This window comes from Macrotis lagotis, chromosome 5 (assembly GCF_037893015.1).
Source record: "Macrotis lagotis isolate mMagLag1 chromosome 5, bilby.v1.9.chrom.fasta, whole genome shotgun sequence".
NCBI classification, from domain to species: domain Eukaryota; kingdom Metazoa; phylum Chordata; class Mammalia; order Peramelemorphia; family Peramelidae; genus Macrotis; species Macrotis lagotis.
Genome location: NC_133662.1, coordinates 35,462,919 through 35,490,018, shown reverse-complemented (window position 1 = coordinate 35,490,018; position 27,100 = coordinate 35,462,919). Strand labels below are relative to the sequence as shown.

General features: G+C 38.0%; 1 protein-coding gene across 2 annotated transcripts; it reads left to right on the top strand.

Annotated features, from left to right (window-relative positions):
* LOC141523755 (glutathione S-transferase-like) lies at positions 1–27,100 on the top strand. 2 transcript variants are annotated; one of them, XM_074237198.1, is made up of 7 exons: positions 1–107; positions 5,054–5,158; positions 12,544–12,595; positions 14,891–15,020; positions 15,582–15,723; positions 19,183–19,314; positions 26,294–27,100. In XM_074237198.1, the coding sequence occupies exons 2-7, from the start codon at positions 5,072–5,074 to the stop codon at positions 26,411–26,413; spliced, it is 663 nt and encodes a 220-aa protein (XP_074093299.1). In that variant the 5' UTR covers positions 1–107; positions 5,054–5,071; the 3' UTR covers positions 26,414–27,100. The 2 variants fall into 2 exon arrangements, with proteins under 2 accessions (XP_074093299.1, XP_074093300.1); XM_074237199.1 differs by having other exon boundaries at positions 7–111.

The following is a 27,100-nucleotide window of genomic DNA, read 5'->3' as shown; positions in this document are numbered from 1 at the left end:
TTGCCCACTTCTCTTAAGGGCGGCCCCCCACCCCGTGCGCCCCGACATCTTTTCGCTCCCTTCTCCCGAGACTGCTCCACTTGGACGACCCTCTCGCCCCTGCAGCGGTAGGTGAGAATGTGCAGAAGTCGCCCTCTCCCGGGTCTCTCCCTGCCCTGCTCCTTGGCGACCGGGCTCTGCTTTGCCGCTGGCTGCACTTGCTCCACACTTCCCTTCCCTTCCCTTCCCTTCCCTTCCCTTCCCTTCCCTTCCCTTCCCTTCCCTTCCCTTCCCTTCCCTTCCCTTCATCTTTAGCTCTGGGCTGAGCCTGAGGCAGGGGGACTAGAGGCAGGAAGCCCGGGTTCGGGGACTGGGGATGGGGGTGGGTGACAGAGCTCGGGGGCAAGGGCAAAAAAGACCGGGGAAGAGGGTGGTGAGGCAGAGGGGACATGGGACCAGGGGGAGACATGGAGCAAGAGTCAGGACTTGGGAACTTGGGAGAGGGGTGGGGAACTGGGCTGAGGAGGCGGAGGGCCGGGAGCAGGACTTCGGAGGCCAGGGTCGGAAAGGGATCCCAGATCTTCCCTTGGGGAAGGGGCAGAGCCTAGGGAACTAGAGACAGGGACAGGGTGCGGGGTGGGGATCAGGTGGAGTGGCAAAGAACTGGAGACCGAGGAGATGCCCATCATTTGAGGAATGCCTATATAAGTTGCAGGATGTGTTTGGGATGTTGTAAGAATTGAGCAGGTTGATTTTTAGGAAAAAACCCATACATGAGATAAAGAAGAGTGTAACCAAAAGAACATTGTAACAGCAGTAATGTTCCAAGAGTAACAGTGAATGCCTACTTTATTCTTAGTATTAGAAATACTCTAATCAACGACAAAGGACTTCCAAAGGAAGATGCTGCCCATCTCTGGAGAAGGAATAAAATGATTTCACACAAATTCACAGACTTCTGTGTCCAATGGTGGTCTTCTCTAGAGCAGGGCTGGGAGGGAAACGGTTCCGATCTTAAAATACAATAAAAAATAAATAAAAATTTAAAAAGTAAGATCTGATAGAATGATTAATATGACCCCTAAAAAAGGGAGAATGTTGGATTTAGAAGGAATATGGGAAAACTGGGACATTAATGTCCTGTGGATGAACTTGTGAACTAAGCCAACCAACCATTCACAGAGCAATTTGGAACAATGCCCAAAGGGCATACCCTTTGATCCAGCAAGCTAGTTCTCTATTCCAAAGATATCCAAAAAAAAGTGAAAAGGACCTATTTGTGCAAAAATATTTATAGCAGCTCTTTTTGTGGTAGCTAAGAATTGGAAATCAAAGGAATGCCTATCAATTGGGGAATGGATAAACTAGCTCTGGTATATGATTGTAATGGAATATGATTATGCTATAAGAAATGACAAGCAGGATGATTTCTTTTATTTTTGTAAATAGTATTTTTTCCAATTACATGTAAAGATAGTTTTCAACATTCATTTTTCATAAGATTGAATTTCAATTTTTATTCTCCCTTTCTCCTCTTTCTTCCTTTCCAAGATGCAAGCAATCTGATACAGATTAAACATGTGAAATACATGTAAATATAGTGACTAAATTAAAGCTTGACAAAGAAGCATTACTGAAGGTTCTGGGAAGAGACCCAAAATTGTATAAGAAGGAACTTAGAACTCTAAGCCAAGTATGAGGAAAGATATTTGACAAGTTATATAATCTCTTGGTGTCTTGGTTTCCTCTTATAAAATAGGTATAATGGTAACCCTCAAAGGTCTGTACCTTTATAATACTTTAAAAATTTGTCTTGATGGAGTTGCACAGGGACAGATTGCCCTTTCTTTGGAAAAGGAGTCATGTCAGAATTGCTGTGAAAACAAATAGTTATTTCTTTTGAGAGAGATCTTTCTTGGCCCAGAAGACTGGATAATAGTTGCAGACCTGAATTTGCCAGAATTTTGTCTTTAGGAAACTACTGGAAATATTTTTAATCTTCCTTCCCAGTGAGATAGGTTTGAATGTTTTGAATTCAGGAAACTCTTTTCTTCTGTTCAAAAGTGATAGATATGCATTCTAAAGAATCAGACTGCTCTTATAAACTATATACGTTACTATGGAAGTGGCTGTCCCTCTCTTTTTTCTCCCCTTAAATAAAATGGTTCTGATCCAAAAATTCTTTCCCCATGGAAAGTGTTAGAAATAGTTGGTTAAGTTAGGCCACCCCAGTCCATGAAAACGTAATTAATCTGGTGTCCCTGAGATTAGCTGACTTGGGTCCCCAAGTACTATCTTATCAGAGCTTTAAGGTTTATCTCCAGAAAACTGGTTATTGATTGAAGTGAGAAGGATAAGGGGACATAACAATTCATGAAGTCTATATACTAATCTGGAGGATGGTGGGTAAAAATTTGCCATTCTTATGAACTATTCAAGATATTTCAATTATAGCTAATGACCACTTTTGTGATAGGAAATATGAATTTTCTTATACTTCTCTTCACCTTTCCTCATAACTCGAGGGGGGGGGAATAGGTTAAGATTAAGCCCCAGTAACTTGTAATTTTCTTATTTCCATGAGAAATGTATTTTGTAAGCAAATACAAATCCTTTGGTTTATAGTGTTCTGATAATCAAATATGTGCTGACAGACTGTACCCATCTCTTTCAGAAAAGGATGATTTTCTGCCACAAAAAACTTTTCCCTTTGGAAACAATGTTGGAAATTGCGGTTGAATGGCCCGGGTTGTCCACAGAAACTTAATTAACCCATAATGTATTCAAATTTTGTATCTTCTTGAGATATGAATCCTTTATGAGTTGATCATTGCCTAAATATTCTGAATTAGGGAACAAAGTGTATTTGGTGGAGTACTGAGGGAGAAGCTCTCTCTGTACTGTTAATTTTAAGATATGGAATCATAAAATCCCTCTCAAGGATTTCAAGGAAATTGGGAGCAATGGGGGGGAAAGGGGGAGAGGGAACTGTCTGAATTAATGGTTATGAAAAATGAAGTGGGGCAATTATTTCTCAGATTGGGGTTGATTTGGGGTTAGGGGTTGTGGGTAATAAATTTTGTGGGTTGTGGAATAATGAAAAGGGAGTACATTTCAGTCTTACTAGAATATAAATATAAATATAAATATAAATTACTTGAGACCAGAAGAATAATGATAGGTAATATTTATATATTTATATTTATATTTATATATCACTTATTATGTACCAAGCACTTTACAATTATTATCTCATTTGGGGGTCAATTTATTATCCCCAAGTTATAGCTGAAGAAACTAAGGGAAACAGAGGTTAAGTGATCTGCCTAGGATCAAATAACTAGTATGGATTTAACTACACTGGATTTGAATTTGGACCTTTTTGACTCCAGGTTCAACTCTATCCACTACACCACCTTTGTTTTCTAACTGCCCAAGAGTATATTTTGCACTAATAAGGTACTTAGTCAATATTTGATGAATTAAATTAATTCAAGACCTTATGGTGTGAACATAGGCAAGCTGCCTCAGCCTCAGTTTCCTTATTTGTAAAGAAAAAAGGCTTTAGGCTAGGTCCTTTCCATTCTCTAAAATCATTTCTTTTTAGAGTCAGAAAATTCAGTCTTTTCAGAGTCCATCTATTCTTTCCCTCTTTTCCTTTTTTCCCCTCCTTGCCCTTCTTTTCCCCAGTATATACTCTTCTGCTGTGCTTCTATCATCAACCTTGGCCTTTTCTTCTTCTTCTTTTCTTTTTTGGAAATAAAACAAAATTTTATTTAGGTAGAGAGAGAGGGAGAGATAAAAGAACAGCCAAGCAGCACTGGCTGGGCCAACAAGTCAGAGAAGACTGCAGCCTTGTGTGGGAGTCCAACCCAGGTTTTTATGTCTTGCTTCTCATCCAGGGGGCAAAAGGTGAACTTCCTTCCCTTACTGAATCTGGAATTAGGTAGAAGGTGAAAACTAAGGAGATCAGGATACAAATTTTACATTAAACAATGAATCAATGGTAGTCAATTTACATCCCAAGAGTAGGTGGTAGTCTCCACCCAATTTCTACATTCACAATTCTCTTCATCTTTCCCCTGCATCATTCCCCCTTCAAAATTATTTGGGACCCAGATTATTCTGGACCTTTCAGAGTCCATTTGGTGAGGACTTCATTAAGGCAGGTTTCGGAGAATGATTAGCTGGCACAGCTGGTTGGTATCCTGCAGCAGTTGGTCTTGGAGATATACAGCTATGGAGCTCAATCCAATTTCCCAAGTCTGAGCAGGGAATTTTTCTCTGGCTGGCTTACCATTATGTAGCTGGGGCTATTTGAGTTTGGTTCTACCTATGAGGAATCATTCAGACTCCAGAAAGCAAGGGTGGAAATAAAACAAAAATTTATTAAAAGAAGTTACAGCACATGGGAAGGGATAGGTAGAGAGAGGAAGAGATCAAAGAATAGCCAAACAGTGTTGGCTGGACCAGCAGGTGACAGAAGACTGTAGCTGGCCTTTTCTTCTTACTCCTTCTTTCCTACTTAAGAGCTTCATTCAGACTTGGGTTGGATTTTTTTTTTTGCTGTTTTTTGCAAGGCAAATGGGGTTAAGTGGCTTGCCCAAGGCCACACAGCTAGGTAATTATTAAGTGTCTGAGACGAGATTTGAACCCAGGTACTCCTGACTCCAAGGCCGGTGCTTTATCCACTACGCCACCTAGCTGCCCCTTTTTGCTGTTTTTTAAAGTATACCCAGGACTATACTTTTTAAAAGAAGGTTAAAACCTCCGATAATAGAGAGACACACAATGATGCCTGATTTTTTTTTTTTGCTAAATGTAAAAATAGCAGAATTAGGATCATGCAGTTAAAGTTAGAAAGGTCCCTAACCCAGTTTTCTCATTTATAGATGAGGTATTGGAGACCCCCATCTACCCAAATCCATGTGTCAGAGATTGTGGTATTTTAGCTAGTCCTTAGTTTTCTATTTTATATATGTGTCTGATTTTTCCACTAACATTCCATATACTGTGTCATTTATAGATACAATGTTGCCTAACACAGTAAAAAATATTTTTTGTCTTTTTTCAGAAAATTTGAAACATCACAATGGCAAATAAACCTGTTCTCCACTACGTTAATGGAAGGGGAAGAATGGAAACCATCCGATGGCTCTTGGCAGCAGCTGGAGTGGAGGTTTGTCTAATTCAGAATTGGGGGACTTTCCAAGATTTCCTTGTTCTCAAGCTCTGGGATATTTTAGAGGCAAACAAACTGTGACATAAGTGTCCTCATTATTACACCCAGTTCCTCCCTTTAGCCAAGAGATGCTGTTGAGCCCAAAGAGCAAGATGGAGATCAGAATTTGATAAGTTTGGAGATCTTTATTTCCTGGGGACTGCCTGGGGATGAAGAGTACCCAAATCAGACAGTACCTGAGTGTTCAAGGGTTAGGGTTTTTATAGTGTTTTTTTTTTTGGGGGGGGGGGATACAGGATACAGAAGCAAAGACAGCAGTTATATATTGTCTTGTCATAAACATATGTAAACATAGGGTTCTGTATAGATAGGGGTGGGAAAGGGTCAGGTCTTTGTGTAATATTTGAACATATTTTCTGAGATGGAAGGAGTCATGTATTCATGGGCTTCCCATAGGTTTGAGGGAATGGAATTTACTATCTTATAGTTCCAGTTGCATCTGGGGAAGGGGAGCAGTCCTGGGAAGAAGCAGGAATTTTTCAGATACAGCAAGATAATTAAGCTAACAAGGGTGCTTTGTGTATCTTAGACTAATTCATGGTATATCTGTGACCCCCCAGGGTCAAGCACTTGGGTCCTATCAGACTACTTTCAGACCCAAAGGCACCCAGCCAAAGTTATATTTCTGAGTTGTTTCTTGGGGCCCAGGAGGGTGTCAAGGACTCCTTCCATACAGGGATTACACAAATACTGATATTGCAAATTTATGGAATATCTGTGACCCCCCACCCTGGTCAAGCATTTCGGTCCTGTCCAGTTGTTTTCAGACCCAAGGGCGCCTAGCCAAATTTATATTTCTAAGGAGTTTCTCAGGGCCAAGAAGGGTGTCAGGAACCCTTTTCTATGCAGGAATTTCACAAACATTGATATTGTACTTCATTGTCTCCCCCCACAAAGTTGATATGTACAATTAATAGACATTTTTTTTCACTACAGTCTTACTTTCAAATTGCTTTTTCATTATAGTTTTAGAGATATTTGATCACCAGGGTAGAGTTCTAAGGCACACTGAGAGTCATTTAATTCAATCCCACAGAGGCTGATGACTTGCTGAAGGCCCTCAGTTTTCCATCACTGAAGTAGTATTTAGAAAGCTTCCTAAATGCAAGTAATGAATCAAAATTTAGCTTCCAAAGCTTTTAAACTAGGTTAGAATCTAGGACAAGGAATTTGTGGTCTGTGGGAATAATTTGAATCCCAAACAGTTTGGTGAAGTGTGAATATATATTGGTACTCTTGTGACCATTTTCATTGACTTTGTTGAAAATCAAAAATCTCATATAGCGGAAATTTGTTTTCTTAACTATGAATATTTGTTATAGGGATTTTTTCCTTTTCCTTTTTTTTTCAATGGAGGAGGGAGGTAAGAGTGAGAAAAAATAAGTGCTACTTAATTTTCAAAATTTTAGATTAAAAAAAGGAAAGAAAATCAGGCTCCCTGTGAAGCTGAGGCATTGGCCTTCCCTATAATTAACATGTATTTTTTTGCTTGTCAAAAATCCAATACTTAGATGCTGTGGATCATATAATTTTTCTGAATTTTATTAAAAATTGTGCCTTATGTTCAACTGTGGGTTGCTCTCCTTCATGACTGCCTACTTGCTTTCTCCTAATCCTGGCTCAGGCTTTCAGAATCTCTGCCAGGTATTTTTAATGAGTATCTGTGAAAGGCTATTTCACAAGCTAGTCATCAAAATTATAAATGAAGTAGGAGAGTCCCTACAAAAACAACTTTGATTATCATTATAAAAATGGAATGATCCTTACATAAAAATATGTGATTTCTTAGAGTATTCTGTAGCCCCAAATCTCACTTCTATGTTATATAAGTTACAAAGAAACCCCTTTTTAGCAAAGCAAATAGCTTTTTGAGTTGTTATATAATTCTTCACTTGGTTACCTGCCATACAACGATAAGACATTCAGAGATGATTAACAAGGCAGGTCCTTGGATGACAGATATTCAGTTTGTCTTTGAGCATGCAACCAAAGCTTTTCAGACTTAGTGGGACTTAACAAAATAAGCAGTCACTTGACACACCCTTCAGAAAATCAGGTAACCTTCATGCCAACATAAGTCATCAGTTCAGGACTCTGCCAGAAGAGTAAAATTCTTATGTAATAAATGACTTATTAATGATAGAGATTATATATTTTCATATCACTTTCATTTTCCAGAATCATTCTCTTCCAATCCTTCCTGAGAACCAGTCTTTATAGCAAAGAATAAAGGAAAAAATAGAGGCGGGGGGGCGGACAGCCAAAACTATTTTTGGGGGCAGCTAGGTGGTGCAGTGGATAGAGCACTGGCTCTGGAGTCAGGAGGACCTGAGTTCAAATTCGAACTCAGACACTTAATAATTACCCTGTGTGGCCTTGGACAAGTCACTTAACCCCTTTCCTTAAATAAACAAAAAAAATTAAAAGATAGCCAACACATCAGCTCAGTTCAATATTATATGCTGTATCCTATTCCCATAGTTCCCATCTCTACAAAGAAGGGAGATGGATTCTTATAAATGAAATTTTTTTTTCATAAATTGAGGTTTCATAAGGAACTTCCTCTGAATCATGTCATTTATCTGTTTCAGTTTCTCTTTGCAACCCTTCTTTCAGTGTACTCTTTTCTCTCTGCATCCGTTTGCCAGGAAGCCCTCTTAAAAACTTCTCTACCAACTCATCTAGCAGATTGAAGGAAAAAAGGAATATAATTAGTGGTTGTGATACATGTAAGTACCATTGACATAGAGATTTGTGGAATACTACCAGAGGCACACAGCATAGGCTGGGCCTTGGAAGTGGTGGTGGCAGTACTGTGGTACCAGGAGTGCTGTTGGTACCAGTCAGGGGCCTCAACATCTGACAGAAAGAGATTACAGAGGACCTCTGTGCTAGCACTGGAATCACATGTCATTTGCCAACACCATTGCCTGTTACCCCAGTTCAAGTTGAAGTTCCAGGATAAGAGGGTCAGCTGTGGTTATGAGGGATTAAGGACCAGAACATAGAGCATAAGGTCAGTGTCCAGACCTCTCCTTATATTACATCCCTTGGAAGCTCCTTAGGGTTGGGAGCTGGGGGAGGGAGCCAGGAAATGCCTCTTGCATTTGGTTGCCGAACTGAACCTTGAAGAACCAAGAATTCTAAGAAATAGGAGGTAAGGACCAAAAAAATTCTAAGCATAAAGAATAGTCAACACAAAGGCTAGGAGATGAGAGATGGAATGTTCTTTTTAAATAACAGTAAATAAGTCAGTATGGCCAAAATGTAGAGTGTGTGTGGAGAGAGAGTAATATGCAGGAAAACTAGAAAGTTACAAAAGGATCAGTTTGTGAAAAGAGTTAAGGACCAGGGAAATTCATCTTTGATCCTAAGTGTAATAAGGAGCTTATAAAACTTATTAAGTCAGAAAATGACAGATCAGGTTTATACATACATACATGCATACATTGTTGTTATTCAGTTGTTTCAGTTATGTCCAAGTCTTTGTGACCCTTTTTGGCGTTTCCTTGGCAAGTGTATTGATATGGTTTGTCATTTCTTTCTTCAGCGCATTTGACAAATGAGGAAATTGAGACAAACAAGGTTAAGTGACTTGCCCAATGTCTAAGTCTAGATTTTGAACTCAAGTCTTACAGACTTCAAGCCCATACTTTATGTATACATGCATATATTGGAGAAGGGAGGGTTTTTTTGGTATTTAGGTCCCTCATCTCCCTCACTCATCTCCTAAAGCAAATACAGTTGCAGATGGTTTCCATTGATTGGGCAGCCTCTAAAAAATTAGGCAGAAACTGGAGACCCTGCATTCTGAGTTTTGGTCCAACCAGTAGAAATTAGGAAATGAGAGGGATCACAGAACCACCAGTCCAGAGCTGGAAGATGCTCTGGAGCCCATCTTGTCTGCCCTCTCATTTTCCATATGAGGAAACTAAAGTCCATTAAGGTTAAATGACTTGGCTGAGGTTATAGGGGAAGAAAACTTCAGAAATGAATCTAGACTTTCTGCATCCCTGTTCAGTGTTCACTTAATGGGGTTTCAGTTAATTGAGGAGAATATGTGGGGACAGTGGCCTACCAATCAGGTATCACCTATGATTTCAAGAAGCAATAGCATGTTCAGTAGCCATGCCCTGATAAAATTGGAAGAGAAAGTTAGACTGATGACTTTCTACAACTCTGCCTCATTTAAATACAATTCTTATTAAAGTCAAGACATCATCCTGTGATGTCACTGGTCCTCTTGGAAAGGAAGGACAAACAATAGGGATTATTGAGGGAAGATAGGGCTGCTTGGGGATAACAGTAGCAAGTATTCATTAAGCACCTGCTCCATATTAGATGCAGAACATGGACAGAAAGTTGGACTTTCAATAAACTCATTGAACTTATTATGTACTGAGTGAAACATACTGAAAATAGTTTAAGGGTTTAGATTAACTCATTTTTTATTATCTATAGAAGACTATTATTTTCCAATAAAGTTGCTGGGGCAGAGTAAACAAACATTTCTTAACCATTTGCTTTGTGCTGGATGCTGGGGTAAGAGAAATTAGAGTTAGAGTGTTAGTCCTGGAGTTAGGAAGATGTGAGTTTGAATCCTGAAAGCCTCAGACCCTTTGTAACTGTGTGATCCTGCACAAGTCATTTAACCTCTCTCAAATTCAGATTCATCATCTATAAAATGGGTGCAACATATCCCCAACCTCCCAATGTTGTTATGAGGATCAAATGAGATAATAGATATGAATCATTTTGCAAACTTTAAAGAACTATTTAAATGTGAGATTATTCTTATGAAGGCACAGCCTTTGTCCTTTTCATAAGTGTGATGGTAACTTAATTATATAATGTGAAAAGTCCACATAAAAGGGGGTTTATGTAGCTTGTATTTGTAGTATGTATGTTTATTATATTTGAATATATAATATAGTTCATATATAATTTGTTTACTTATATGTAATTTTATATAATATATTATAGAATTATGGAAAGAGGAGACAACTAAAAATGTAATATATTTTGTATTCTATATGCATGTAAATATATAACAATGTTATATATATAAACACATAATATATAATAGATTGTATAATTATCATTTGTATTTATATGTAATATTGTTTACATTGGCAGGTATAATTATATATATTATATGTATATAATACTGTGCTATTTAGATGTTATACCTATTTCTATAATAGTTGTAAAGCAGCTGCTATGTGATATTTAAGGATGAAAGGAACATTAGAGAGAAAACTTGATGACTGAAGAAGCAGCATTTAATCTGGTCTTTATAGATAGCTAATATTGCAAAAGGCACAAGTTAAAGGGAGACATAGAGATCAACACCGGCAAAGACATTAAGGAGAAGGCAAATAGCCATCCATGGAAGTTTTTCTTCCTACTCAGTCTCCCTGACTTCCTGCTTCCCTGTCTTCAATATGTCCTTCATATTGGGCAAGAATAGTCTTTCTTATTATTTGCTCATGAAGTTGCCTGCTAAGTCAACTTTAGATTCCTTAGTTAGGCATTCACAGTCCTCTATGGTCTGTTGTTGCCTTTTCTTTCCAGCCTCATCTCCTAAAGGTATATTCTGGGGGCATAGGGGATAGATTACTCCACAGATTATTTCCTAACTAGAATTAGGAAGAGCTGAGTTCTATTTCCAGGCATTTATTAGATATAAGACCTCGGGCAATCCTTTACCCTTTCTCAGCCTCAGTTTTAGCATCTATAAAATAGAGGATTTACCTTACAGGGTTGTTGTAAGAATCAAAGAGAATCAAAAGAGAAAATAATGCTTTGCAAACCATAAAGAGCTATATCAATGTTATGATTATGATTATTATATATACTTTTTTCAATCTATCAGTTCCTCAGTACTATCTGAGTCATTCTATCCCTGTGATTTTACTGAGAATATTCTCTATTTGTAGGATTTCTGTCTCAGATCTCATCTCAAATCTATCTCTTCAATGAAGCCTTTCCTCATCACTGCCCTCCCTGTATCAGTAAATCTTTCTTTTCCTCTCATACTTCTCCTAGTACTTTTGTACTTTTCCAATATGTTGCTGTTCAGTCATTTTTCAGTCCTGTCTAACTCTTCTGGAGTGATTTGCCATTTTCTTCACCAGCTCCTTTTACAGATGAGGAAATTGAGACAAATAGGATTAAGTGACTTGTCCAGAGTTACATAACTAATAAGCAACTAAAGCCAGATTTGAACTCAGGAAGACTTCCAGACTCCAAGTCCACTTAGCTGCCCCTAGGTGGCACAGGGGATAGAGTACTGGCCTTGGAGTCAGGAGGATAAGAGTTCAAATCCACCCTCAGACACTTGACACTTTCTATCTGGGTGAACTTGGGAAAGTTACTTAACCCTGATTGCCTCACATCCCTGGCTTTCTCTAGTTGTCCTCTTTCATATTTGGCTACTGGACCCAGCTGACTCTGGAGGAGAAAGTGAGGCTGGAGGCACAGCACCCCTCACTCAAATCCAATTCACGTGCTTGTCATGGCATCACTTCCCTGATGTCATGGCCTTCTTTGAGAATGAAGGTCAAAAATCATCATTGTTTTATTGAATTGAATGCCAGGTTAAGGTGTTTGAACCTTATTTGGAAGGCAGTAAGAAGTTTAAAACTTCTTTTGTCTCTATTTTGGAAACAAAAAATAGACATATCTTTAAACTTCTATCTTGGATATCCCTTCTTTTTTGTTTTTTTAAAGTAAAATTTTTATTGATTTCTTTTGTTTGTATATTGCCTAAATTTCCTTCTGTATCTTTTCTCTACCCTTCCTAGCTATTAGTTATAATGAAGAATATTTTTCCTGTGCCTTTCTTATCACAAAATACCTTTAAGCCAAAATGCAAAAGTTGAATTAAACACAACCAGTAATTTTCCCCCAAATCTTTATAGTTTTCTTTTTTTTTTTTTAGTTTGTTTTTTGCAAGGCAATGGGGTTAAATGGCTTGCCCAAGGCCGCACAGTCAGGTAATTATTAAGTGTCTGAGGTCAGATTTGAACTCAGGTACTCCTGACTCAGGGCTGGTGCTCTATCCACTGTGCCACCTAGCTGCCCCATAAAATCTTTATAATTTTCAAAGAATTTTCCATAGTTTACTGTTTTTGATCCTCTCAACTACCCTAGTCTTTTGGTGTCTTTACATCTCCAAAGCCTAACACAATGTCTGATATGTCATAGGCACTTAATAAATGATGGCTTGATTGATTGATTGACTCTTATAATTTTGTTTACTTTCTTGTACTGCCTATGGCACTTTCTAATATCTTTTTGTATTTTTGTTTTTGTTTTAGTTTGAAGAAAAATTTTTTGAAACAAAGGAACAATTACAAAAGTTACAAAAAAGTGAGTATAAAAAAATACAATTAAAACTCTAGAAGGTGTGGAAAGCCTGATGCCTTTGGAGTTGGAGAATATCTGTGTGAATCCTGGTTCTGCCTGTCATTTACTACCTCTGTGACTTTGGACAAGTCAGCTCTCATCTATAAAATGAGAGTTTAGAATTTTAAGATCTCTTCCAGCTGTAAATCTATAATCTCGCCTCGGTTTTTATTCAACTGAAGGAAGCCATCAAAAACACTGTCATAATAAAATTAGAATGGGCAGAACAAGTTTTTAAAAGGAAACTAGTTCTCATTACATTACTGGATGACTCATAATATAAATATGATCAACTCCCCAATGTAATATACAAATTAAACTCAAAGTATAGGATCAAGTGGGACCTCTAATTAGCTCAATGGATAGAGTTCCAGATCTGGAGTCAAGAAAACCTAAGTTCAGATTTGGCTGTGTGACTCTGAGCAAGTCACTTAACCCTGTTTGCCTCAGTTTCTTCATCTGTAAAATGAGTTGGGGAAGGAAATGACAAACTACTCTGTTATCTTTGCCAAGAATATTCCAAATGGGGTCATAAAAAGTAGGAAGTGACTGAACAAAAAGCAACAACAACATGGTTCAAAGTTACAAACCAAGTAGGCATACTTGAAGTGCCTAGTGAACTTGAATAGACCTTGTACATTTATTCATTCAACATGAATTTATTCATTAAACACCTACCATATGCTAGGTATTATGATAAGTATTGCAGACACCAAATCAAAAATAAAAATCTGGTTCTCACCTTAAAGAGCTCAAGAGATAGAATATTCAAACAGGTAAGTACAATATAATTTGAGGAGAGACAGGGGACACTGATAACTCATCATCAGGAATCCTGTTTGGTTGTTAGGGTGTATTTCACAAACAGCAGAGGTCTATCCTCTTTCCTAGGGGCCAAAGATGCCTCCACTGCTAATTCTAATTTTCTGAAAGGCTACAGATTTCATTGTACTGTAAGTGACAAGGGAAGTTATGAGGGAATAAATATTCATCTGAGAGTTGAGATATCTGAATTCTGGTCTTCACTCTAAATCATAACATAGCCTTCAACATGTTACTTCACTATTCCAGGGTTCAGTTTCTTTCTCTGTGAAAAAGAAATACTATATGAGATAATCTCTGAGGATCCTTTCTAGCTCTAATATTCTATTATCATTTGTTTGTGCTTTGTAAATGAAGCTGTTTTAGTTGACCTCTCATTAGTAAATATAGTTTATATATCTACATATCTATATCTATATAGATATATAGGTCTATCTCTCTCTCTCTTATATCTAGTTTCTTTGTGGTTTACCTTGGGATGATGGATTTGTTTTAATCCAAACACATTTGATTCCCTTTTGCAAAATGACAGAACTGTGATCTGTGACCAGGAAGGAGTCAAATCCATAAATGTTTATTTACTTAGCACCTACTATAATATATGCCTACTATAATAGACATAGTGCTAATTTCTGGGGATAAAAAGGATCTTCCAATCTAACAGAAGTAAGAAAATGCAAACAACTATGTACTTATAAAATTTAATCAGGGCAAACTGGAAATGATCAGCAGATGATGTACACTAATGTGGAAATCTCCTTTCCTGTTGAAGGTAGAATTTCAGTGAAGCACAATGGCAGACATTGAACATTAGCCAAGGGTCAAAGTAGCTTTTGCTTCATTAACCCAGGACTCCAACCATAATAATGATATCAATATTAATAATTCACATGGATATAAAATTTTAAGATTTATAAAGTGTTTTATAAATATCTCATTCTTCCTTCACAATAACCCTGGGATATGATGATGATGATGATGATGATGATGATGATGATGATGATGATGATGATGATGATGATGATATAATCCCCATTTGCAAATAGGGAAATTAAAGCCCATAGAAATTTGACTGACTTGGTCAGGGATTCATCCAGCTAATAAATATTTAAGGCTAGATTAGAATTCAGGTCTTCTTAAATTCAGGATCAGGATTGCCTAGAAGTTTCTGTTAAAATTCCCCATCTTCATATCAGTGCTATAAATAAAAGTATGTCTCTCTTCCTCTCCATAAGAACTAAAAGGGTTGTGGGCAAGACTGATGCTTTTTTGATTCTTGGTTCCATGTTCAAGTTCTTTATCCTTCTTTTATGACTACCTCCTTTTAATTTTCTTGCTGGTTTGCTCCCCCAGGGCATGCCAATATTGTCTTATAGTTTGTGGGATTTGCTGGATGCCAAAAGTTTTGATTTCTAAGACTATATTTCCTATCCTCAGCTGAACTATTCTTCCAACAAGTGCCAATGGTTGAAATCGATGGGATGAAGCTGGTTCAGACGAGAGCCATTCTCCACTATATTGCTGAGAAATACAATCTACTTGGAAAGGATCTGAAGGAGAGAGCGCTGTACTGTTATGGTTTTGTGCTTGTTTGGGGGTTGACTTGGCTAAATAGTTAGTTGACCCTGTCCCACAAACAGACTCTTGATTTTTTTGTATGATACTGATTTGAGTAATGATATTGGACTATTGATTTTGAATATGATATTGGTTTGAGTAAAGATTGGAGCAGTGTCAGGACCAATTTAGCCTTTGGTTGCCCGCCTACCTTTTTATTCCCAATAGTTTTTTTGTCATCAGGAATTAAATGCAGAGATTAAGGGTGTGTAGAAGCCTCTTTTTTTGCCCTCTAGGTCCTCAATAGTGTGATCTTCTAGCACATATTGAGAAAAACCTTAGTTGCTTTTCTACTTTTGGAGATAGGAAGCAGAGACTGACTGGGAGAATGGAGAATGAATGAATACTCCCCAGTTTGTGACAAGACTTTTCAGGGAATTAAAAAAAATTCCTTGACTTCACAAAGCACCTTTCCTTTACCTCTGCTATTGTGGTTCAAGGAAGCTTAGGTGGGGAAGACAAAGGAAGGATACATTAACTGTGACACTGCATGTCTTTTCTTCTTCTAAAGGACTATCATGTACTCAGAGGGAATAATGGATCTGATGGAGTTAATCATTATCTGTCCTTTCCTGAAAGGAGAAGAGCAAATAACAAGAATCACTGAAATCACTAATAAGGCCAAAACCAGATATTTTCCTGCTTTTGAAAAGGTAAATGAACTTAATTCCATTGCCTTGCAAAAACAAAACACCCCCCCTCCCAAAAAAAGATAAATGATAGAAAGTCTGATGCTTTTAGAATAATGGAACCAAAAGAAAAAATAGAGAGAGAGGAGCAAGAGATACGACAGTTCTCTAAATGATTTCCCCTCCTGCTCCATGTATTTTGTAACTACAAGAGAACATATTTTAGATTACTGAGAACTCATAATAGGGTATGGAAAGGCAGTATGGCAGAATAGTGTGCTTGTCTCAGAGGCAGGAAGACTCAGGTTCAAGGATTATCTCAGATATACATGGTCTGCGTGACTTTAGACAAATCATTTAAATTCTCATGCTCCAGGCTGCAGCTACTATTATTTTTATTGTTAACATTTATATGGAGTCAACCAGACAGCTAGGTAGATAGAGCATTAGGTATGGAGTCAGGAAGACCTGAGTTCAAAACAAACCTCAGACAATTAATAGCTGTGGGACCTTGGACAATTCACTTATCCTCTGTCCAGGAGGCAGATCCTGGGCAAGTCACTTAACATTTGCTTACCTTAATCTTTTGGAGGAGGAAATGGCAAACCCCTCCAGTATCTTTGTCTAGGTGTGATATGGTCCATGAGGTCACAAAGAGTCAGATGTGAACAACATTTATATATCACCTGTTATATGACAATATGTTACATTTCTGCTAAATTCTTTAAGATTATTATCTCATTTTGATCCTTACAACAACCCTGAGAGGTAACTTCTAATCTTGTTCCCGTTTTACAGTTGAGGAAACTTGGATATACAGAAAATGAAGACTTGTCCAAGGTCACATAGACAATGTCTGAGACTGAATTTGAACTCAGGTCTTTATGACTCCAGACTTTAACCTCTAGCCACCATACCACTTAACTGCCTCCAATTATCTGAGACTATTAGTTGTAGAGAAGGTTGTTGGTAAGGAAAGTTCTTCACTGAGATGTCCCTATTACCATGAAATTGTGAATTTTATCCAAAAGAAACACACAATTACATGCTCCTGCTTCACTCACTTACTATGTGGGTTTCTTTGAGAAGATCAAATAATCTCTCTGGGCCTAAATTCCCTCATCTTTAAACAAGGGGGTTGAGCAGTTGACCTCTGAGATTACTGTCTACTCTAAATCTATAATCTTATAATACTGTGTCCCAGACCATCAGTAATTTTGCTTTTAACTGTGACCACCCTGGCCTCTGGTAAATTGGAGCTACCAAAGACTGAGTACTGCAAAAATTCATAGTTAGACCTGAGACAAAGAAACTTTCTTACTGGGGCAAGTGATATGCCGCTCAGTTGAGTGGATACTCTGTCAAAAAACTGTCAGTATGGGTAGGGAATGAAGAACAAGAATTAGAAAGGCATACTCACTATCAAATGAGAGAAAATTTGTTAATCACTTAAACGATTCCGTGGTTCATGGTATAAGATAGGTGCTTCCTGAATTTTGTTTCCTTCCCCTTCCCCTATAATATGGCAACTGGTAGTTTTTTATTTTATCCAATTTTTATTAATGATGGCCTATACTCTGTTATTTCCCTGCAGAAGGATAGCACATATTGTCATTGTCCTTTAAATTTAGTACTTTGGGTCCAAATTTTGATTGCCTTAGCTTAGTAAAATTTCCAATGAAATCTGGGATAGGGAAAGAGATCCTTTTTATTTTGTCTTTGTTCTTTAATCTATTTGCCCTTTTCTGTCCCTGTCTCTTTATATGGTTTTCTTAATCAAAACAGATTGGAAACACAAATGTGTGTGTGTGTGTGTGTGTGTGTGTGTATTTTTTTTGCAAGGCAAATGGTTGTTAAGTGGCTTTCGAGTCCAGATTTGAACTCAGGTACTCCTGATACCAGGGCTGGTGCTATTTCCTGTGCCACCTAGCTGCCCCCACATATTTTTTTTAAAAAAGAAATGAAATGGGAAAAATGCAAGTTGTAGAGAAGACCTGATATTCTATATTTGTCAAAATTCTTTTTACTCTTCTCTAGAAGTTCTTAATTCTAGGAATGGCAAATAACCTAGTAATCATAAAATATAATAATGCACACATGGAGTAATAACATTGGTACAGAATGTCTCACATCACCAAAAATTGAGATGCTTATAATTGGGTTGGAGACAATGTCAGGCACACTTTTCCTTGGATGGCTGTTCTTCACCTCCTTTCTTCCTGAGATCAGCTTTGTAAAAGAATTGTAAATAATCTGCAAAGTAAACAAACTAGACTGAGAAAGTCAAAGGGTCTTTGTAATGGGGAATGTATCTGATTTGATTACTGGCTTCCTTCTTTAGTCTTTAAGCTGGTCTTTATGGAAATGGAAGGGCAGGGAGGAAAGCTGGAGAAGGTATCCCTCTACTTTGAAACCAGTTCGTTTTCTCCAACTCAGAAAAATCTTAGAAAATTTCTTCCCCGAGTCTGATTAACAGACAGTCATGAATACTGCATTGGGTGACCAATTTTGGGATCCTTGTAAATCACCTAATGTCCCTCCACACTAATCTTCTTTCCCTCATGAAAAAAACATATTTTTCTGATAAACTGATTTCCAAAGAGTTCCCTTTATACAGTAGAAGAAACACCAGGTATAGTAAAAGGATATAGATTTAAATCTTACCTCTCTATCACTTCCTGTGTGACCTTGGGGGAGGGGAGGAGGGTCCTATGGGTAAAACACCAATTCTGGAATCAGAAGGACCTTTGTGACCTTGGGCAAGTCAGTTAACCTTGACTGCCTTACATCCAGGGCCATTTTCCTTTGTCCTCATTCATATCTGGTTACTGGATCCCACATGACTCCAGAGGAGAAAGTAAGGCTGGTAACTTAGCATGGCACCCTTTCACTCAAAACCAGTTCATTTGTTTGTCATGGAATCACCTCCCTGATGTCAAAGTCTTCTAGGAAAATGGAGGACAAACATTATCAACCTTGAGTAAGACACTTAATCACTTTGTGTCTCATCATTTTCATCTGTAAAATAAAAGGACTGTACTAACTCTAAGTCTATGATTCTATAGATTTATAGTATGTGTACCCATCTATTTAAAAAAAATTATTTAAGGCAATGGGGTTAAGTGACTTGCCCAACATCACACTACTAGTCAATTATTAAGTGTCTGAGGCTGGCTTTGAACTCATGTCCAGAGTTGGTGTTGTATCCACTGAGTCACCTGGCTGCCCCTGTACCCATTTCTTTATAAACATATGATATTTGAGTGGAGTAAAAGTCTGGAATTTGATGATACCACATCATTTTGAACTGGAATTAATAGTCATATTTTCTTTCCTCACCTCTTCTTGCTCCTTCATGATGTAGAGGGATTCTATTTTGACTTTCCATTAAGCTATATACTCTGCTGCTTTGGTCCAATCTATTACTCCTTGTCTGGGAAGTTACAGGCATCCTCATCATTCTCCTGTGCTTATGTTGTTCAGGTTTTCAAAAGTCATGGACAAAACTTTCTTGTGAGTAACCAGCTGAGCATGGCAGATGTGCAACTGTTTGAAGTTATTTTAATGGTGGAAGAGAAAGTCCCTGATGCACTCTCTGGATTCCCGTCACTCCAGGTAATTAAAACATCAAGTTTGAAAATTGATAAGTACTTCTTCCTTAAATAGCTGATGATCAGTTGGTTTTCAACTTTAAATTTTAATCAGTAAGATTGTAATTAGGAGGATCTGGATTCAAAAATTGATTCTGCTCTTACCAGTTAAATGACAATGGAGAAATTACCTTGCCTTTCTAGGTTTCAAATTCTTCTGAAAATGGAAGGTTGGCTAGGTATGGTGGCATAGGGTTGTAAGCCTAACTACCTGGGAGGTAGGTTGTGGACCTCTTGGGTTTTGCAGTCCTGGAGTAGGCATTGTAGATGGACCATTCACACTAAGTTAGGAGTTAACATGGTAGTTGGGATGGGATAAAAAATGGAACAGTTGATTGGTCCAGGAGTAGCCCCTGTAGGGGGCTAGATGAGATGGGCTAGATGAGATAAGAAGATTCAGTCATTAAAGATAAAGTAAAATAAGGAGTTTGAGTAAGTGGTCTTTTATTTCCTATGAGGTCCTTTCCAGCTTCTAAGGAGTCAGAAGGATCAGGGATCAATTCCTACCACATGCAGAGCCTGGTCATGGGGTTCTCAGTGCTGAGTATCAATTTTCTAAAATGCTGATTTAAGAGGATATTTTCACCCTATGAGTTCTCAACAGTGATGAAATTTACAGGTCTGGACAGAAAGGAAAAGAAAAGGAATATGTAAAAATATTTCTACATATATATGCATTTATGTATATATGAAAATATGTACATATGTCTATGTCATACACATATGTATAGATTAAAGTAAGGATAAAGAAAGATTGAATTGAATTCTCAATACTCTTTCCATGGTAAGATTTCTTGGTATTTTAAAAACGGTTTTATCTCTACTTTTCTTCCAAGCTGCCTCTTGGACCCAAAATTTCATTATTGAAAGTTGACCTAAGGTAACATTCCTGAAAGATAAATTTATCAGTCTGCTCTGTACAAACTACAGTATAGGAAAGAATAGGAAAGAGTCAGTTCTTATGATATTGGGGAGTTTTTTCTTTCCCTAAATCTATAGAGCCTCAAATTTAAGACTCTGCTCTTAATTACAGACTAGTTCTGGCCACCCCTACACCCTTCCCCTTCAGTGATTATGGCCTCTGTAGAAAAAGAGCAGCTTGGACTCTTCTCAGTATAAACATCTGGTTTAATTTTATTTGCCACTTGGCTCACCTAGGGAATAGGTTAAGGTTCATGGCAAGCCCAGTTCAACTTTGTTTACCATTTCACCATTCTTCCCTTCCCAGGTACAAGGAGATATCTGGGCACTCATTCTTTGCCCTATCCTCTCTCTTTGTCTCTGTGGCCCAAATCCAATTCCCCCTTCAAGAGTCATAGGGCCAAATTTCTTCACAAAAAGGCAGTTTACAGTCGATCCCAGAATTCTCTTAATCTGGAAATGGCAAAACCACTCTGATAACTTTACCAAGAAAACTCCAAATGGGGTCATGAAGAGTCAAACACAACTGAAACAACTGAACAATAACAGATCTGTTTCTCCAGATTATTCCCTGTAAATAAGCAGATATTACTATAAATTACAGATACTGTACGAAATGAAACCCAAGTATTTTCCTCATCTAATCTCTACAATGGCAACTACTTTCTCAGACCCTCTAAACATCCAGACTTCCCTCCTGCAAAGAGTAGTGAGAGGGGTTACTAGGTGGCACAGTGGATAGAGCACCGGCCCTGGAGTCTCAGCCACTTAATAATTACCTAGCTGTGTGATCTTGGGCAAGTCACTTAACCCCATTGCCTTGCAAAAAAAAACAAAGAGTAATAAGAACAATCCACTGTATAATTTGACTTGGATACATGGATAGTTGATTGTGTTTACATTTGCCAAGTTCAGAAACTAAGACTATTCCAAGTGCAACTAAAGGTAGATAGGTGCTTATGTAGCAAAGATATGGTTTTTAGTACCTTTTCATTTCATTAATGACCAGCAATGTAGATCTTGTCTGCAAACTTAGAGTACCAGTATTCAAACTTTTTGATGTGAGGAACCTTTTTACAATTTTTAAGAATGATTGAGAGACTCCACCACCTTCCAAAAGCTTTTGTGTATGTGAGTTGTATCTATTGATGTTTACCGTATTAGAAATTAAGATGTCTTTAATATTATCAGGGAAATTGGTTTGAAGACCCCATGAAAGGATCTTTGACAGCCTCAGAGACTTTGGACCACACTTGGAAAAGTCATTGATTTAGAGTGGACAGTCACTTGGGCCCCAGAGAAATTAAATGACTTTCCCTTGATCCCATAGTTTGGATCAGAAACAGAACTTATACTCAAATCTAACTGACTCCAGGGGATATTCCTGTTATCCACTGTGACAAACTGTCCATAGTCATGTGTTAAATATATATGTACATTTATTTACATCTATATTTACACAGAGACACATATGATATCATATTGTAAATATATGCAACATATGCATATATGTGTGTATGTATATGCACACACAAATACAAACTCAGGAAACAGAGTAAAATCTTATTAATTTTGATTCCGCTAATGCCAAGTTTTCTGTTTTTGATTCTGAAACTTGTCCTTGCAACCATATGTTTAGGGCAACCAGGTAGCACAGTGGATAAAGTGCCAGACCTAGAATCAGAAAAATCTGAGTTCAAACCCAGCCTTAGATATTTACCAGTGACCCTGGCTAAGTCACTTAATTTGCTTGCCTTAGTTTCTTCAGCTCTAAAATGGGGATAAAACAATCATCTACCCTCCAGGGTTTTTGTGAGAAATCAAATGAGATAATAATTATAAAGGGCTTGACACACTTAGGTACTATGTAGATAATAGTTACGACTATTTATTATAATGTGAGGAGAAAAAAAGATTTACTAGGCAAATTCAGGCTTAGACAAGGAAATTCATGTTGAAAGATAACTGCCTGTGTTGTTTAAACAAACTGTTTCCAAATGCTTTCAAGTAGTTCATATTTAGTTATAAAGTATCTCTGTAACTATAAATTGTATTCTTGTTAGTTCCCTAAAGATGATTGGTAGTTGGGAGGTACTTAGGTAGCTTACAGATATTCTATTGATGTAGTAGGATATTATTAATCTATATGCACATAGCTCTGGCTTCTCATTAAACAGGAAAAGTAGATGTGGTAAGAGCGGCAGACAATCTGGAATCAGAATGGAGCAGATATCTAAGTTTGAATCCTGCCTCTAATGATCCTGGACAAGTCACATAGGTCTTTACTTCTGTCAGTCTCTCCTTTGCTCTCAGAAAAACAAGTCTAGTGGGAGAAACAACATGCAGACAAATTGTTTAGAAACAAACTATATACAGGATAAATTGGAGATAATCATCAGAAGATGGGCATTGGCTTTATAGGGTACAAAGGACAAAGTATTCACTAGGTCTGGAGTCTGGGGCCTCAGACGTGTGCTGGCTCTGTGTAATCCTTGGCAAGTCACTTATCCTGCTTTTCTCAGTTTTCTCACCTATAAAATGGAGCTCCCAATAGCACCTGCCTCCCAGGTTAAACAAAATAATATTTGTAAAGTGTTCAGTCATTTTCAATTGAGTCTGTCTCTTTGTGATCCCATTTGAGGTTTTTTTTTCCCTCCAGTTCATTTTACAGATGAGAAAACTGAGGCAAATGGGACTAAATGACTTGCCCAGGGTCACCTAAATATTGTCAAAGTTCAAATTTGAACTTGGATCCTCCTGACTCCAGACTTGGTTCTCTAACTACTACATCACCTAGCTACCTAATAGGCAATTAATAAATGTTTGTTTGCTTCCATTTTTTCTTTCTTTCTTTTTTTTTTTGGCAAGGCAACGGGGTTAAGTGACTTGCCCGAGGTCACACAGCTAGGTAAGTATTAAGTGTCTGAGGTCAAATTTGAACTCAGGTCCTCCTGACTCCAGGGCTGGTGCTCTATATATCCACTGTGCCACCTAGCTGCCCCTTGCTTCCTTCTTTTCTAACAGTAATAGGGTTCAGGAAAGGCTTCTTGTCAAATGAGTTTTCTATGGGATTTAAAAGAAACCAGAGGGTGGCTAGGTGTTGCAGTGGATAGAGAACTAAACCTGGAGTCAGGAGTAGTACCTGAGTTCAAATTTGGCCTCAGACACTTAATACTTACCTAGCTGTGTGGCTTTGGGCAAGCCACTTAACCCCATTTGCCTTGCAAAAACCTAAAAAGAAAAGAAAAGAGGAGAGGAGAGGAGAGGGGAGGAGAGAGGGGAGGAGAGAGGGGAGGGGAGGGGAGAGAGGAGAGGAGAGGAGAAATACCAGGCATGGTGTACAGCCTGGGAAAATGCTGCATAAACAATGAGCTTCAGTTTATTCATCTGTAAAGTGGAATGATACTGTAGCATGGATTGCTTCTAGGATCAAATGAGATAATGTATGTAAAATATTCTGAAAACATTGAAATACTATGTAATTATCAGCTTTAGTAATTCTTTTTTTATTAAAGATTTTATTTATTTTGAGTTTTACAATTTTTCCCCTAATCTTACTTCCCCCCCCACCCCCACAGTAGGCAGTTTGTCAGTCTTTACATTGTTTCCATGGCAAACATTGATCCAAATTGAGTGTGATGAGAGAGAAATGATATCCTTAAGGAAAAAACATAAAGTATAAGAGATAGCAAGATCAGACAATAAGATATCAGGGTTTTTTTTTCTTCTAAATTTAAGGTAATAGTCCTTGGTCTTTGTTCAAACTCCACAGTTCTTCCTCTGCATACAGATGGTAATCTCCTTTGCAGACAGCCCCAAATTGTCCCTGATTGTTGCACTGATGGAATGAGCGAGCCCATCAAGGTTGAACATCACTCCCATGTTGCTGCTAGGGTGCACAGTGTTTTTCTGGTTCTGCTCATCTCACTCAGCATCAGTTCATGCAAATCCCTCCAGGCTTCCCTGAAATCCCATCCCTCCTGGTTTCTAATAGAACAATAGTGTTCCATGACATACATATACCACAGTTTGCTAAGCCATTCCCCACTTGAAGGACATTTACTTGATTTCCACTTCTTTGACACCACAAACAGGGCTGCTATGAATATTTTTGTACAAGTGATGTTTTTACCCTTTTTCATCATCTCTTCAGTGTATAGACCGAGGAGTGGTATGCTGGATCAAAGGGTGTGCACATTTTTTTTACAAATAATGTTTTTTATATTCTTGTTTAAGAGTAAACAAAATACCCCTTCCTCCCAAAAAATTTAGACTCACTTGAGCGATAAAGTAAAGGAGAGAGAAAAAAATTAAAACAAAAAAAATAATAGTAATAATTGTAAGTATGGCCAGGTGGTGCAATGAACAGAGCACCAGCCCTGGAGCCAGGAGCACCTGAGCCCATATCCGGCCCCATACACCCAACAATCACCCAGCCATGTGACATGCAAGCCACCCTAACCCCACTGCCCTGCAAAAACCAAAAAAAAGAAGAAAAAAAAGACCTAAAATAAAATAGTAATAATAGTAGGGGTGGCTGGGTGGCATACAGAGCATTGGCCCTTGAGCGAGGAGCACCCGGATCCAAATCCGGCCTCAGATACCCAACCATCACCCTACTATGTGGCCCCAGGCAGGCCACCCAGCCCCACTTGCCCTGCACCCCCCCAAAAAATAATAATAATAAAAAATGTGCTTCAGTCTTTGTTCCAACACCAACAACTCTGTTGCGGGTGGATCACATTCTTTATGATAAATCCATCACAAAAGTTATTTCCTTATTTTTCCACTGTTGCCATTGCTGATCAGCTGTTAGTAATTCATATTGGTCTTCCCTTTTCCAAATTCATCTTGAATCGCTGAAGTTTGACTAGATGCAAAAATGTGACTTTTTTTGTTTAATCTTAATTATGTAGTTGGTGGGATGGGATTGGGGTAGTCAGAATGAGGTAGGAGTAAGCCACAGGCATTGAATTTTTCCCCACAAGTCTATATTTATATGACCAGAAGGAGATGGCTTCACTCTCTACCTAAAGTTGAAAGAGAAACAGCAGCATTAAGAGAGAGATAGTCATGGAGACAAGAGGACTTCACATTTTAAAACTAATGCCTATTGCCTGGGTTACCTTGGACAAAAATTTTCTAAGATTCTAAGTTACCCTATAATTGTCAATCTGTTGGTAGAGAGATGATGATGTTTGCATAAGAATTGTATTTGAGTGAGGGGGTGCTGTGCTGAAAAAGCCTCACTTTCTCCCCCAGAGCCATCTGGGTCCAGTGGCCAGATATGAATCAGGACAGTAGGCATTCTCTCTGCCAAAGAAATCCCAGATTCAGGCAAAACAAAATGGAATCAAAATCTGTAGAAGCTGATTTTGTTTTTAACCATGGATGGCACCTATTGACATTTCCATGTATTTGATTCACATTGCATCAAGGAGAGTAAATAGTGTGCTATAGAAGACAGATGATTACAGTTTGTCAATAAACATTTATTTAAGTACTTGCTATCGGCACTGTACCAGCTCTGGGGATACAAAAAGAGACAAAAGACAGACCCTGTCCTCAAAGATCTTACAGTCTATTGGGGGAGACAGCATAAAAACAAATATATGTCAAATAGTGTGTGTGTGTGTGTGTGTGTGTGTGTGTGTGTGTGTGTGTGTGTGTGTATGTGTGTGTATATATATATATATATATATATATATATATATATATATATATGATAAATAGGAAATGATAAATAGAGGGGTTAATTAGTAGAGGAAAGACCCTGAAATGTAGAGGGGATTGCCTCACAAATCTTAATCTTGGTGCCAGTTTATTTGCTGTGTAACCTTGGGACAATCACTTAACTGATTTTAAGTTCACTCAATTAATCTTAGATTGATTATTTGTTAAGACCATCTTCTTTTTCAACACTGATACCTTTGAATTCTAGGGGTAATCTCCCATTGTCATTTGGACTTTGTTTAGATTTTTTTGCATCAACTGACTTTTCTTTCAACTTTTTTTTCCTCTAGGCATTCAAAACTCGAATGAGTAATCTCCCAACAATTAAGAAATTCCTGGCCCCTGGCAGTAAGAGAAAGCCTATGCCAGATGCTAAGTATGTGGAAGAAGTTATCAAGATCTTCTTTTGATTCTACAGCAAACAGCACCCAGGGAGAGAGAGAGAGAGAGATTCTGTTTGTGATTACTCTGTGATTCTATGCTAAACTCCAATCATGCCAGTTCTGATAACCTGTAAGCCTTCTCTGGATATAGCTACTGCCCTAAATAATATTTCAAAGGAACCTAATAAACCCAGGATGGGGAGAGGGGACAAGGGAAAAGAGCACTTTTCATTCAAAAATCTCTTCTTTTTTCAGTAATCTATTATATTGACTCTAAGGGTCACAATTGAACACTTACCTAGCTGAGACCAGTGATTTCTTGGCCTTAGGAGTTTCTTCACTTTAATTTGCTCTAAACCTCAAGTTTTTCTGGTTCACTACCTAACTTCAGGGACACTACCGGTCCTAGTCTTAACCCTCCCATTTGTTTCCTTTACCTGAGGGAGACCACCATCAGCTATATGCCCCCTTCACCTTCCAGAGGTAACCTTGGGAGGGAGACCTTATCTAAACTGTTCTAACACCATGCTGAATGGATGAATTTTGTACTATGCTTTTTGTGCAGAACATAACATTTGAAGTTGGATTGCTCTAATTGTTGGGGGCCTAATAAATGGCAAAATTTTAGTTAGTGCTACTGATCTAAACCATGATCGCCTGTAGTGAGACAACAAATGAAACACATATGCATCAAATAAAGGCTTTGTATACACA